The 15,485-nt window shown below is 50.1% G+C and overlaps 1 protein-coding gene across 1 annotated transcript in view; it reads right to left on the minus strand.

Moving 5' to 3' along the window:
* Window positions 1-14,698, minus strand: part of mgat4b (mannosyl (alpha-1,3-)-glycoprotein beta-1,4-N-acetylglucosaminyltransferase, isozyme B) — a 47,943-nt gene extending 33,245 nt beyond the window's left edge. The window contains exon 1 of the mRNA XM_023959425.1: window positions 14,471-14,698. Within this exon, the coding sequence (XP_023815193.1) occupies window positions 14,471-14,636 (166 nt within the window). The 5' untranslated portion in view covers window positions 14,637-14,698. The remainder of the gene's footprint in view (window positions 1-14,470) is intronic.
* Window positions 14,699-15,485: the final 787 nt, after the last annotated feature.

Raw genomic sequence — 15,485 nt, forward strand, 5'->3', positions numbered from 1 at the left:
GATGGATGGATGGATGGATGGATGATGGATGGATGATGGGTGGATGGATGATGGATGGATGGATGGATGATGGATGGATGGATGGATGATGGATGGATGGATGATGGATGGTGGATGGATGATTGATGGATGATGGATGGATGGATGGATGATGGATGATGGATGGATGGATGATGGGTGGATGGATGAAGGATGATGGATGGATGGATGGATGATGGATGGTGGATGGTGGATGGATGGATGATGGATGGATGATGGATGGATGGATGGATGATGGATGGATGATGGGTGGATGGATGATGGATGGATGATGGATGGATGGATGATGGATGGATGGATGGATGGATGGATGGATGATGGATGGATGGATGGATGGATAATGGGTGGATGATGGATGGATGGATGATGGATGGATGGAAGGTGGATGGATGGATGGATGGATGATGGATGGATGATGGGTGGATGGATGATGGATGGATGATGGATGGATGGATGATGGATGGATGGATGGATGGATGGATAATGGGTGGATGATGGATGGATGGATGATGGATGGATGGATGGATGGATGGATGATTGATGGATGATGGATGGATGGATGGATGGATGGATGATGGATGGATGGATGGAGGATGGGTGGATGGATGATGGATGATGGATGGATGGATGGATGGATGGTGGATGGTGGATGGATGGATGATGGATGGGTGGATGGATGATGGATGGATGGATGATGGATGGATGATGGGTGGATGGATGATGGATGGATGGATGATGGATGGATGGATGATGGATGGATGGATGATGGATGGATGATGGATGATGGATGGATGATGGATGGATGGATGGATGGATGATGGATGGATGATGGGTGGATGGATGATGGATGCTGGATGGATGGATGATGGATGGATGATGGATGGATGGATGGATGATGGATGGATGGATGATGGATGGATGATGGGTGGATGGATGATGGATGGATGATGGATGGATGGATGATGGATGGATGGATGATGGATGGATGGATGATGGATGGATGATGGATGGATGGATGGATGGATGGATGATGGATGGATGGATGATGGATGGATGGATGGATGGATGGATGGATGGATGGATGATGGATGGATGGATGATGGATGGATGGATGATGGATGGATGGATGGATGGATGGATGATGGATGGATGGATGGATGGATGGATGGATGATGGATGGATGGATGGATGGATGGATGATGGATGATGGATGGATGGATGATGGATGGATGGTATAAAATGGTGGAATAGTTATACAGATGAATTCCAGAGCTGTAACTTCACGCTTATGGAGACAGTTTAGTGGTGAAAATCAGAGTTTTAGTTTAGCATGAGAACATCTGCTGCATAAATGTTGGTTAAAGTTCCTTTCTAAGGATTTTCTAACAATCTACAGGCTCTAAGCCAGAGCTTCACCTGTTCACTAACATATTTTCTTTGTAGTAAAGATTGCTAATGGATACCTGTGTGTAACGAGTACTGCTCAATATTCCTGATGGGATGATGTCTGCAAACCAGCATAAATCAGTCTGTAAATGTGGTTTTTGGAGGTCTGGATGTTCCTGGACTTCTGGGCGGGGCAGTGGATTCTGGAGGAACACCAATGTCCAAAATTCAGAGATGGCATCAACAAGAAGACAGAGTCTACAGGCAGGTCCAGAAGCACCTCCTAGTTTCTGGAGGAACCTGGTTCAACCAGCATTGACCAGGTTACCATGGTGACCATCGTTTCATCTGGATCAGGAATGAGACTGAGGGACAGGAGGTGTGTGGACAGCAGACACACAACCAGAGAAACAGCCGTCAGGTTTCTGTGGGGCTTTCACCACTCAGCACTTAATCAATAATTCAGAGTTCACAATTAAATCACGAGCTTTTAAAAAACTGCTGACACAGGAAGTAGGTCTGCAGCCACTTCCTGTTCCAGAACATCCTCATTTAACCAGATTTCAGCCTCATAAGTGACAAAGGGTGGAAGCTTCTACAGCAACCTGTGCTTCAGGTGTACAGGAAACACCTGAAACAGAGATTCTGACTGAGACTCTACACTGTGAAAGAACGTGCACACACACACACATACAAGCACACACACACACACACACACACATACAAGCACACACACACACACATCTAACACATACACACACACATCCATACAAATACACACACATCTAACACACACACCTAACACACACACTAACACACACACACCTAATACACACATATACACAGAGACACACACACACAGCGTTCCCATGGGAAACTGCCCCACCCCCTTAAATGTAATTGTGAGGGTGTTTCAGGAAGGGGGGCCACCTTTGCTTGTGTGGGAACAGACTCTTGACAGACTGTTGGCATGGCAACGGCATCCTCCAACTCCAACCTATTGGTTCCTAGGTGTCCGGGTTCTGCAGAGGTTCTGCGGTCCAGCAGGTATCCCAGGTTCCTGGACCCAGGTCCATCTAGAGGTCTTCAGGAGGCTTAGTAAACTGCAGCAGATGTTTGTTCACTAAAGGAGCTCTTGAAACGGCCGCGGTGTGGGGGGGTCGGTTCTGGGGCTGAGCATTCCCGCCTGAGCGCGGGCCTCGGGGCGGGCGGAGCTTTTGTCTGGGCGAGTCGAGGCGGTCGGGTCAGGTAGCTGCTTCTCAGTGGCAGTCTGTGAAAAAGGCCCGGAGCTCCAGTCTGTATGATACAGGTCTTTGGGGGGGGGCATCTGGTGGGGGGGTTCAAACCCTTTGTTCTGGAGCGGTCCAGATGCATCCTGGGGTTTCTGGCTGCAGTTTCAGTCCAGTTTCTGTGCCTTTCCCTTACTCAGAGTCAGGTTTCAGGCTTTTCTTCGAACGATCGGTTTCCTGACAGACGAGACGCTTTGAGGCGATTCAGGCAGAAACAAAGACGACCTCCTCCGCCGGGAATCCGAGACGGTTTGTGGAGCGGCTCCACCCGCTTCTGCAGAGTTAGAAACCCTTCAGTTCTGAGGCTAAGGCCCATGAAGAACGGCCTTCTAGGCGCCGGAGCAGCATCTGCACGGCACAGCTGGTTTGACCTCAGAGCAGAGACGAGGCGTGGGGGGGTGCCCTGACTGTGGGGGGGTCATGCTTGTTTCTGCAGCTGCAGCCTCTGCAGAAATGATGAAATCCCAAAACAAAGAGGTTTCCATTCTCCTGTCCGGATCAAACCACGGCTGTGTGTTCCCTTCACACTGCATAGTGCACTCCATTTGGGGCGTTCGCCATTTCTAGTTTGTCTGAATCTACAATTCCAAGATCCAGTGTCCTAGAAATTACCCAGAAGTCTCTGTGAAAAGCCAGTGTGCATCCATGCTCACTAGATCGGTGAACATAGACCACAATGCATTGGGTCAGGTTTAACTGTATTTTTATGATAAACCATCAACGTTTTTATCTTTACAAGACAGTGGATTCCTAATCGTCACAAATTTTTACTTTTGCAGATTTTAACTTTGTGAAATCAATGACATCAAATCCACGGTTTAAAAACAGGGTGGTGTCCGAATTGCTTTTAAAGTCCAGGGCTCTGCATTGTCCTGCACCGTCTAGATTTTTAGTAGTTAGGGCGGGAATTCAGAAACAGTCTAAGTCTCTTTTGTTCTGATGTTCTGTTCCGGTTCTGCTGTTGAGGCCCGTTGTAGGTCTGCCGGTCCACTAAGGGGAAAATGTTCTGGAGGGTTTTTTACAGGGGTGGAGCTGACCTTTGGGCGGCATGGATGCTACTGGCCCCGCCCACAGGTCAGCATGGATGCTACTGGCCCCGCCCAAAGGTCAGCATGGATGCTACTGGCCCCGCCCAAAGGTCAGCATGGATGCTGCTGGCCCCACCCACAGGTCAGCATGGATGCTGTTTGCCCCGCCCACAGGACAGCATGGATGCTACTGGCCCCGCCCAAAGGTCAGCATGGATGCTACTGGCCCCGCCCACAGGTCAGCATGGATGCTACTGGCCCCACCCACAGGTCAGGGTGGATGCTGCTGGCCCCGCCCACAGGTCAGCATGGATGCTGTTGGCCCCGCCCACAGGACAGCATGGATGCTACTGGCCCCGCCCAAAGGTCAGCATGGATGCTACTGGCCCCACCCACAGGTCAGGGTGGATGCTGCTGGCCCCGCCCACAGGTCAGCATGGATGCTGTTGGCCCCGCCCACAGGACAGCATGGATGCTACTGGCCCCGCCCAAAGGTCAGCATGGATGCTACTGGCCCCGCCCAAAGGTCAGCATGGATGCTACTGGCCCCACCCACAGGTTAGGGTGGATGCTGCTGGCCCCGCCCACAGGTCAGCATGGATGCTGTTGGCCCCGCCCACAGGACAGCATGGATGCTACTGGCCCCGCCCAAAGGTCAGCATGGATGCTACTGGCCCCGCCCAAAGGTCAGCATGGATGCTGCTGGCCCCACCCACAGGTCAGCATGGATGCTGTTTGCCCCGCCCACAGGACAGCATGGATGCTACTGGCCCCGCCCAAAGGTCAGCATGGATGCTACTGGCCCCGCCCACAGGTCAGCATGGATGCTACTGGCCCCACCCACAGGTCAGGGTGGATGCTGCTGGCCCCGCCCACAGGTCAGCATGGATGCTGTTGGCCCCGCCCACAGGACAGCATGGATGCTACTGGCCCCGCCCAAAGGTCAGCATGGATGCTACTGGCCCCACCCACAGGTCAGGGTGGATGCTGCTGGCCCCGCCCACAGGTCAGCATGGATGCTGTTGGCCCCGCCCACAGGACAGCATGGATGCTACTGGCCCCGCCCAAAGGTCAGCATGGATGCTACTGGCCCCGCCCAAAGGTCAGCATGGATGCTACTGGCCCCACCCACAGGTTAGGGTGGATGCTGCTGGCCCCGCCCACAGGTCAGCATGGATGCTGTTGGCCCCGCCCACAGGACAGCATGGATGCTACTGGCCCCGCCCAAAGGTCAGCATGGATGCTACTGGCCCCGCCCAAAGCGTGAAGACCTGCTGATGATTCCACTTCCCAGGCTTTCATGGTTTCTCCGTTCTTCTGCCTTGAACCGCATCGTTAAGCCGCCGCCGGTGGAGGTTTATGGCGGGAAGGTTCCCAGCAGCGACAGTGACAGCTGTTCCTCCTTTACAGTAAACGTGAACGTCCACCAGCTCGCCAAACGGTTCCTGCAGACAGATGGCTCACTCTGTGTGAGGAAGCTGCTCGGTTCCTCCTCCTCCTCCTGCGTCTCTGTTTGCAGACATTCAGAGCTCCTCCACTTTTCATTTCTCTGGGATCCTTTTTCTTTTTTTAATTTAGATCTGATCTCCAAACGGTTTCCTGAACTAAAACTGGAATGCTAACAAAGTTGGTTCATTCCTTCTTTATTATTCTTGAACATCCCATCTGAACCAGGACATTATTTTAGGTTTGGTTGGATGGGCTAAACCGTTAGCTTCATGCTGTACAGGTACGGCTAAAGTATAAAAAAGGTTTTCTAGAAAACGATAGTAAAAATAAAGGCTCTATGTCAGAAGAAGTGTACAGAAAAGATGGAAGGAGTATTTTGAGGAGCTGATGAACGAGGAAAATGACAGGGAAAGAAGGGAGGAAGATGTGGTTGTTGTGGAGCAGGAAGTAGCAGAGATTGGAAAGGATGAGGTTAGGAAGGCTCTGAAAAGGATGAAGAGCGGAAAGGCCGTTGGTCCTGATGACGTTCCTGTGGAGGTATGGAAGTGCTTAGGAGAGGCAGCAGTGGAATTTCTAACAAGGTTGTTCAATAGGATTTTAGAGAGTGAGAAGATGCCTGAGGAATGGAGGAGAAGCGTTCTGGTTCCGATCTTTAAGAACAAGGGTGACACGCAGAACTGCAGCAACTATAGAGGAATAAAGTTGATGAGCCACACAATGAAGCTGTGGGAAAGAGTAGTGGAAGCCAGGCTTAGGAAGAAGGTGGAGATCTGTGAGCAGCAGTATGGTTTCATGCCCCGTAAGAGCACCACTGATGCCATTTTTGCTTTGAGAATGTTGATGGAAAAGTACAGAGAAGGTCAGAAGGAGCTGCATTGTGTGTTCGTAGATTTAGAGAAGGCGTATGACAGGGTGCCAAGGGAGGAGCTGTGGTACTGTATGAGGTTGTCTGGAGTGGCAGAGAAGTATGTCAGAGTAGTTCAGGACATGTATGAGAGAAGTATGACGGTGGTGAGATGTGCTGTAGGTCAGACAGAGGAGTTCAAGGTGGAGGTGGGACTACACCAAGGATCAGCTTTGAGTCCCTTTTTGTTTGCTATGCTGATGGACAGGCTGACAGACGAGGTAAGACAGGAATCTCCCTGGACAATGATGTTTGCGGATGACATCGTAATTTGCAGTGAGAGTAGAGAGCAGGTGGAGGAACAGCTAGAGAGGTGGAGGTTTGCTCTGGAAAGAAGAGGCATGAAGGTCAGTCGTAGTAAGACAGAATACATGTGTCTGAACGAGAGGGATCAAGGTAGAAGCGTTAGGTTACAGGGGGCTGAGGTGAAGAAGGTGCAGGAGTTTAAGTACTTGGGGTCAACAGTTCAGTGTGATGGGGATTGTGGAAAAGAGGTGAAGAGGCGAGTGCAGGCAGGTTGGAGCGGTTGGAGGAAAGTGTCAGGAGTGCTGTGTGACAGAAGAGTGTCAGCAAGACTCAAAGGAAAGGTGTACAAGACAGTGGTGAGACCAGCTCTGCTCTATGGGTTAGAGACGGTAGCAGTGAGACAGAGACAAAAGGCTGAGATGGAGGTAGCGGAGATGAAGATGTTGAGGTTCTCCTTAGGAGTGACCAGGTTAGACAGGATAAGGAACGAGTACATCAGAGGGACGGCTCATGTTGCCTGTGTTAGCGACAAAGTCAGAGAAGCCAGACTGAGATGGTTTGGACATGTTCAGAGGAGGGATAGTGGATATATTGGTAGAAGGATGTTGGAGATGGAGCTGCCTGGCAGGAGGGCAAGAGGACGGCCAAAGAGGAGATACATGGATGTCTTAACAGAGGACATGAAGTTGGCTAATGTTAGGGTAGAAGATGTCCATGATAGAGTGAGGTGGAAAAGGATGATTCGCTGTGGCGACCCCTGATGGGAAAAGCCGAAAGAGAAAGAAGAAGAAGTCAGAAGATTGTCTCCCGTTTCCGAAGACTCCTGATGGACTCCAGGCCTGAACGGAGATTTGTTCTTCCAGTTATCAGAGCTGCATGTTCACTGGCTCATCCTAGATCTGTAAATACTCGTCTCCAATGGACTCATTCCAACGTGACAGCTGTAGATCTCACCAAACGGACTGAAGATTACCTGATGAGAATACGGAGGAACAGCGGTTCTCTGACAAACGACGCCGTCCTGGTAGGAGATGAGGAGAAAACGATGACTAATAGAATAATACTGGACCCAAGGTTGGTTTTGTCTGGTTTCCACCCAGAGAAGCACAGCTACACTCATTCTGAGGGCCGGCTTGTAGACCTGTGTGCAGTTGTCGCTAAACGGTGACAGAGCGACTGTTGTGGCTCCGACAGATGCTATCTGCAGGAACTACATCTATGCTGACAGGTAGACGAGAAACCTCAGAAAACTCACCGCAGGATGCCACCAATGACTACAGGACACTGTGGATCCGACAGATGGACGTTTTCAGTCATCGCATTTGTCCATTTTGAAACGGAAATAATAATATTTCAGACACATTTGCTGTTATTTTACTAACTCTGTATAAGGCATCTGTGTGTTTTCTTCATGACATCGTCATAAAACATTTGTGAAAAAAACTGTTTCTGTTTCAATATTTCCTTAAGATTGTTGATTGACTCCCACTTCAGGAACAGATTTGAGGGGTTCATGTTTCGGTTGCCATGGTGACATCTCATCCCCTTCATTGGCTGCTGTTACAAAGCATCAGTCATTCAGAAATGGCGTCCAACAAAGCGATCTGGACGTTTTCTTCAGCGTGATGACATCATCCTTCTCTTCAGGAACGCCTTCATGCTGAAATATTTTTCCAGAGCGGGATGAAAGTCCTGCAGGAACGGCCTCGTTCTTCGCCGCCGGCGTGGATCATCTACAGGCTGCAACATCAAAGAGCGACTTTACTACAGAACAGGAGGTCAAAAGTCCCATCCAGGCCATGAAGGCCCCACGCTGCAGGCTGCGGGGAGGGGGGGGGTCACATGTCGTCCTCGGGACACGTCTGACTCTGCAGCCGCCTGGTTTATTCAAACACTCCAGACGGAGCGGGGGAGGGGGAACGCTGTACACATCAAACTCCGTCAAAGCTCCTCTCTGCGTCTTTAGCGGTTCTTCTCTGAAGTCTGGGTCTGATACGACCCGGTCCCACCCAGAAACTCAACAGAACTTTTTCTGAATAAAGTTCCTCCCAGCCGGAGGTCTTTCCTGCAGAGAACCGGTGCAGACGCTGCCCGCAGGTCCTGACCCGCAGGCTCAGTTCTGCTGGGCTTTAGAGGCTGATCCAAAGCGATCCTCTGATCTTCACAGGATCCCCTTCACTTCTAGGTTCTGACAGAGATTTCCAAGATGCAGTCAGGTGCTAAAAGTTCAGCGAGAACAAGAAGAACAGAAAGAACCTGATCTGCCTTCTCAACATCAGCATCATGGATGGAATACGATGCCTCATTTCTTCTTCTGCCTGTGAAGCTCTGCTGTGTTTTGATGCTTGCGTTCGTCTGCAGAGCAAAGATGAAGCCACAGACTCTGACGGGAACCTGAGGAGATGCCATCAAACATTCAGCAGCTGCTCTCAGTGTCTTGGACCTCTGTGAAACTCTATCACCATTCCAGTTTACACCAGGGAGAAGAACTGCCCCGGGTCAGCTGACGCTCCGGTTTGACTCACAACCATCCCACTCCAAACCGTGACAAGGTCCTGAAGAGGATGCCGGTCAGAAGCTGCAGATGCTGTAAACGGGGCTGGAGGTCCAAGCTGAGAGGAGCAGCATGAAGAGCCTCTGCACACAACCACACACTCCCATAAACTCCGCCTCCGCCGCCATCCGTGTGTGAATGGCCCTGTGAGTGTAAAGCAGCTAGAGCTGCAGACGTTTACACCCTGTTCCACGGACCACAGAGCTGCAGGTTCATGTGTCGGGACAACCACACAACCGGTGTGAAGCGGGTCAGTCGGGACAAACTAACCAGAACTTCAACCATGCAGGACAGTTGCTGCAGTGAAGCAGTGTCATTTAAGCATCAGACGAGATGGGGGGGGGGGGGCAGGAGTGACTCCAGATTCCAGCTCCGGTACCTGACCGTGGACCTCCTCTCTGCTCCTGTCATTGGCCGTGGATTCTGCCCCCCCCCCAGTCCCCCAACTCCATCTGGACGAAGCTCAAATAGAAAAAAAAAGGATCCTTCCACCTCGTAGCTTGGTTAAAATGAAATGGTTTGGAACGCACAGCTGATCTAGGCTATTGTGTAACCAATGTGGATTATTAATTATTTTAAGTTTTATAACTTGTAAGATGTATTTGTCATTTCTAAACAACACAATTGGAATTTAATCAACCAAATATTTGAACAAAGACAGAAAATGATTTTATTTTCGATCTGATCATGTTTGTGGGATGAGTCTCTCCAAAGGTTTCAGATTTCTTCAACTGCCTCTAATGTTCTCCAGATTCACGTCGTTTGTTTTTATCAAAGCTGCTGGTCTCATCCAAAAATCCAGTTTGTGCTTTAGAAAATCCGTCCGATCCCTCACAAGTTCTGCAAGCTTCAGATTTCTGCTCCTCGGATCAGAAACAAAGAACAGAATTCTAGAAAACCGCCATCCGCCTTTGTGTTTACTGCTCAGCAGACGGGAACGGCTGCACAGTGACATCACGGCGATCACATTTCACAGCGACACGCTCTCAGTTTCCCCCTCTGACCAAACCGTCAAAGATCGGCTCCTGTTCCACGCCGGGACAGGAAGGACGGGATGAAGAGGAGAAAACGGGGAAAGAAGGGAGTGAAGGTGAACGTCTCCAAACCTTCACCCGTTCAGTTTGAACCTCAGATCAGATCAGATCAGATCTGATCTGATCTGATCTGATCTGATCTGAGGGACCGTCATTTCAAAGTTATTCCTGTTTTGTTTTGTTGTTTGTGTAGTAATGTGTGTGTGTGTGTGTGTGTTTACTCCACACCACAAGTCAGGCATAACAATAAAACAGCCTCACACATGTCAGGAAGCCTTACACAAACACACACAGACACACAACTTGTACACTTTTGACAGTAAATTAGAACTGGATTGACCCCCCCCCCCCCCCCATTCCAAGTAGGATGTACCATTTGGACGGACCAATCACGGCTTACGGAGGACGTCTGCTTCCAACATGGCGACGGACATATCGCAGAAAAATGGCGACTAAATGACTTGATTAGGTTGAAACTGGAAGGAGTGCGTCTTCTATGGGTGACGTCACACGCCATTCGTCCAGGTTTATCATACAGTCAATGCTGTAGACTCACACATGTGAGTAAGAATCAGAGATGAAGTGAAGGAAGTCTGAGCTTCAGGCTAGAAAGACAAACTATCAGAGTTTGGAAGCTGTGAATGAAGCTGCAGAGACATGCAAGAACGTGTAGGGGGAGTGGGGGGGGCCGACATGAAGCAAAGAACCCTCACAAGACCACTTTATACCAACAAACACACAAACAACAACTAATGCCATAAAAAAGAGCCCTCCAGCTCGTCTGGAGCCCCCAGCCGTCCCCCAACTCCATCTGGATGAGACTCGTCTGCTGGACTTCAAACATGTAGTTGTAGCGTTTGATAAGTCTCCCTATGAGTTCTGGTACATCGCTGTCCGTCCTGGGGGAGGATCCCTCCTTCATATGGACACCCCTGAGGTTTCTTCTGTTTTCCAGAATCTTTTTTTTTTTCAGTTCTTCCTTACCAATAAGGAGAGTCTAAGGACGGAGATGTCCAGTTTAGTCATTACCTAATGAATTCTATGAGTTTATGTTCTTTAGGATTCATGTTTTTATTCAATCACAGGTATGAAGCCCATTCAGACGACTGCTGGTGTAATTCTGGGCTAAAATTGAATTGAACTGAAAAACCAGTTTACTTCCTCAAAGACCAGTTTATGCACATAAAGTCCAGTTTACACCAACTAAATGAGAAAACGATCCGTGTTTTCCGTCCTAGATAACATTCATGGCAGCTCGTGTCTAGCGGTGTGACGATAACCGCATCACAGCAGGTTGTTTTTTTGTAAGTGGTGACTCTTGCTGCTTCATCGCTGCGGTGATCAAAATCCTCCACCGTCACAGCTCTACTTCACAGCGGCTTAATACAGAATCAATCACCGTTCTTCTGGGGGAAACCTTTTATTACTGTTCTCCTTCACTCCGTAACACCAAACATGAATGTGTGCTGTTAGATTTCCATGAATATCACTACATGTTTTGTTTGGGAACTATTTTGTGCAGCGCAAGGTTACGTGTCTGTATAAACAAAGGCGGAGCCTCCTGCCCCGTGTTCTTCATGGGTGTCAGGCTTCATGGCTACCAGAAAGGTGACAAAGGCTACGTTCACACTGCAGGGCTTAATGCTCAATTCGGATTTTTTTGAAAAGATTGGATTTTTTTGCAAGGCCGTTCACATTTTTGTGATCTCCTGTGTGACCGTGAAATGACCCAGAAGTGACCCGCATGCGCAGAAGAGTCCTCATCAGGGAACTACGTCACGCGTTTGTGGAAGTAGCTAACGTTAGCAACAACAGTGTAGTCAAAGTGGAGCTCTTTTTGCATTATTACATTTATTTCACAAAGGAGCAGCACATTTACAATCTTCTCATTTTAAGAAGGCAATGGAGCCAGGGTCGTCTGGACCCACTGTTGTGGAATGGGGATGTGGATGTGCTGGAGCCGCGTGTGTGTGTGTGTAAGAGAGAGGAGAGAGCGCGTGCAGCGCAGGAGGGAGTGAGGGGGGGCAGTGGGGGCGCGCATTCATGTTGTGTGTTATGGAGGAAGGAGAACAGTAATAAAAGAAGGTTTCCCCCAGCAGAAATGCTATTGACTCTTTTTTAACCCGCTCTGGAGAATCTGAGGGTCCGAACGGGGAAGTGAAGCCCAGAGGAGGATCCGCCTTCTGTGTCCCGCGCTTCTGACCACAGTCGGAAAGGGGAAAAAAAGTAATGGCGGGAAAGGTTCAACACCACGCTTGGCCATTTCGCTGGAAATGTTCTCAAAAACCGAGCTGTCACCCCAAACATGAATCCAATCGGTGACCTGGCTTCCCTTCCACTGACTGGTCTCAGCAGCATCGTCCGCCATGGTTGATGTTTACGTTCTCGTTCCCGCCTACTTCAACGCAGAATGATGACGTTTGTAGCGTATCGATGACGTACGGGTCGGATTCATGTGGCCTGGCTGTTCAGACGGCGGTCGCATTTGAAAGATGGGATCTGTGTCGTCCAGACTGTCATGAAAAGATCAGATGCAGGTCTCATAGGGGCAACACAATGGGAATTGGGTGGTTTCAGCCTGCGGTGGTAACGTAGCCTCAGTGTCTGCAGTCTGTTTCTTACTGGAAATATAGAATATTCTGAGAAGACGTCTGTACCAGAGAGCACAGCTGAAGCCTCACATGCAGCTCCAGAGAAGAATCAACACGCACCCCCAACACACGTGTGTGCTCCTTCCTCCTACACACACTGACACACACACATAGTCATTCTACAACACCTACTTAGTGAGTTCATTAGTTAGATAGGTGTAGTTAGTAGTTACTGTTATTTGTAAAGAACGAATGCTGCGTCCCACACCGCCACAGCTCTACTCGTGTCACCAGACTTCCCTGCAGGGTTTCAGCTCAGACGGAGCTGGCGAGTCTGAACCTGCCCCGCCCCCCTCCACCGCAGGTAAAGTCGGCTGTCACTTTCACCTGGGGTTGGGTGATTGGATCCCTACAAGTATGAACGGATCCTGAACGGGCCTGAAGAGAACCTGCAAAGCGAGCCCCGCCTCCCAGCCAACGGGCCTGGGAGAAACCCCATGCCCCCCCAAGCATGTGATCCAATAATACTCACACTGACATCGATCATCTTCAAAAATGTGTCTGTGATTATTGTTCTGTTGGAAACCAAACAAGCCCTGACCATGATGATGCCCCCGCCGTGCCCGCTCCAGCCAGATACGAGTCACGCCTTCCACATGTAGGTGAGCCATGTTCTCTGTCCAATGTTTGAACAAAGGGCAGCACTGAGAGTGACGGACATCCCATAATACCTCACCATAAAGAGCTGGGACTGCTTAGCATGAGGCCTGACGGATTAACCCAGTTTCCAGGTTCATTCTGGAGTTCTGGAGATGCTGTCAGCTTCTGTCTGCAGCTTTTCTGCCTTTTAGGTCAAAGTTTGTCAAACTTTTCATTTCAGGGAAAGAAAGAGAAAAACAGCTTCAAAAACATCCAGTAGCAACGGAACCGAGTCCGTGCACGCCCCTCGTGCACATCTGAGTCCGTGCACGCCCCTCGTGCACATCTGAGTCCGTGCACGCCCCTCGTGCACATCTGAGTCCGTGCACGCCCCTCGTGCACATCTCCACGTTAAAAAACCCAGACAACAAAAGGGTTTCCTGCAACAAACTGACAGGAATTCTGACGGAGGTTCTCAGCTCGGTCCTGGTCTCTGGCTCAGGTGATCCAGGTGATCCAGGTGAGCTTTCCTCCAAAGTGATGGAGCAGAAGATTCTTTGCTTCAATGTGAGTCAAAGCCATGAAAGAGCCGAACTTTAATGGACTTTAAATGGACAAAGTTCTGGTTCTGTTGGTGCTGCTTTCAGCCTTAGAGTTCTGTCTGTTTTCTTCTGAATGTTTGCTTTAAAGCTTCAGTTTTCCCAACTTTTATTCTGAAAATCAACCTTCATTTATATTTACCCCAAAAAACAGCTGAAGACACGTGATCTGCACGTGATTCACTTAAGGAATATCAGGAAATTCGAAATGCAGGGAAAGCAAACAGCCTGAAATGACCCCCGCAGCTGAACGTGATGGAGCAGAAATCAACCCCCCCCAATCTGCAACTGTTTAGCGCCGATGACTGCGGGACCCGCACGGCCCCGCATATCATCCTGTTGCGCTCAGGGCGCGTGAGACAGAATCCAGCTGCATCCCGAGGCCTCCGCCGGCTGATCCGGTGCTTTAAACCGAGCGGACCCCTGCAGCAGCAGTTCACCTGTTCTCCATCCCTGCTCCCCCCGCGGCTGCAGCTTCAACCCAGCGCTCCCTCCATGACCTCACTGCTCGAGCCTCCATGGACGAGCACGCGCCTCTGCTGTCATCCCGCAACAAAGAGCAGCCCCCCCCCCCCTTCCTCTTCATCCCCCCGAACCTGCGCGCTGCGCCGCAGAACCTCCGCGCGGCGGGCATCCAACACCGAGCGCACCTCTCCCCGCAACATCCAGATCCGCATCCCGACAGACACACGCGCGCGTGCTCGCGCCTTACCTCTGGAGCTGCTGAAGGCGGTGTACCAGGAGAGGGAGAGCAGCCCGCTGAGCCCGAACAACAACACCGTCAGGAAGGAGACATTACGGAACCTCATCTCCGGAGACCCGGGAGCATGTCCGCGCCGGGGGGAGGACGGCGGCCGGAGGGAGGGGGGCAGGAACATACAGCACGGAGTGGCACGCGGAGCTGTGCGCAGGAGGGCGGCCGCGTCCAGACTGAGCGGGGAGGCGGGAGCGGGCGGGAGGGGCTGAAACAGAGGCGGGGGGCGGGGACCAGCAGGTAGAGGAGGAGGGGAGCGCGGGGGGGGGGGAGTGGGTCAAATAAAAACAGTCAGATATCCAGAGGACGGTCAGGTCCAAACGTCAGAACCAATCTCAAGTGGGTCGGACCGGTACCATAAAGCAAAATACAGCTTTGTTTTTGTTAATTTACTCAGTTGGAAAAAATGGTCACTAATTATTAAGACACATTCATCACAGAGGCCAATGGATCTGAAATCTGTCATCAGTTGTTGTTGTGTCCATCAACTCCAGAAACTCCACTGTGACGTCACTTCATCACCTCTAATAAATATGCACAGCTGTACACATCTGTGATGTTGGTGCTTTCATCAATAGTGACTGAAAATACAATAAATGACTGGATTCCTTCATATGGCTGCCCATGTTTCCTCAGAGATGTTGGATCTGATCGTAATTCTTGACAGACTCGTGTTTAAGGTCGACTGCTTTTTGGGAACAAGACTTCTGCAGCCTTCAGCATTTTTCAATAAGTTCACCATCAGAAAATGGTTTGGATGTTTGCTCCAACTTGTCTGCAATAAGGTAGCTAGCTTTCACTGCTCCATCACTGACGTCACGGCTGCAGTAAATCCAGATGGTTATTTATCGGTCCAGCTAATAGTTGCTAAATCTTCTTTTTTCTTAACTGCAAATGGTGAAACTTTTCTTTGTGGAGAGTCTCATAGTGGAGCTGAATGTTATGTTCTTGGAGAACCTGTTGATGACATACC

The sequence above is a fragment of the Oryzias latipes genome, chromosome 10, assembly GCF_002234675.1.
Source record: "Oryzias latipes chromosome 10, ASM223467v1".
Classification (NCBI taxonomy): Eukaryota; Metazoa; Chordata; class Actinopteri; order Beloniformes; family Adrianichthyidae; genus Oryzias; species Oryzias latipes.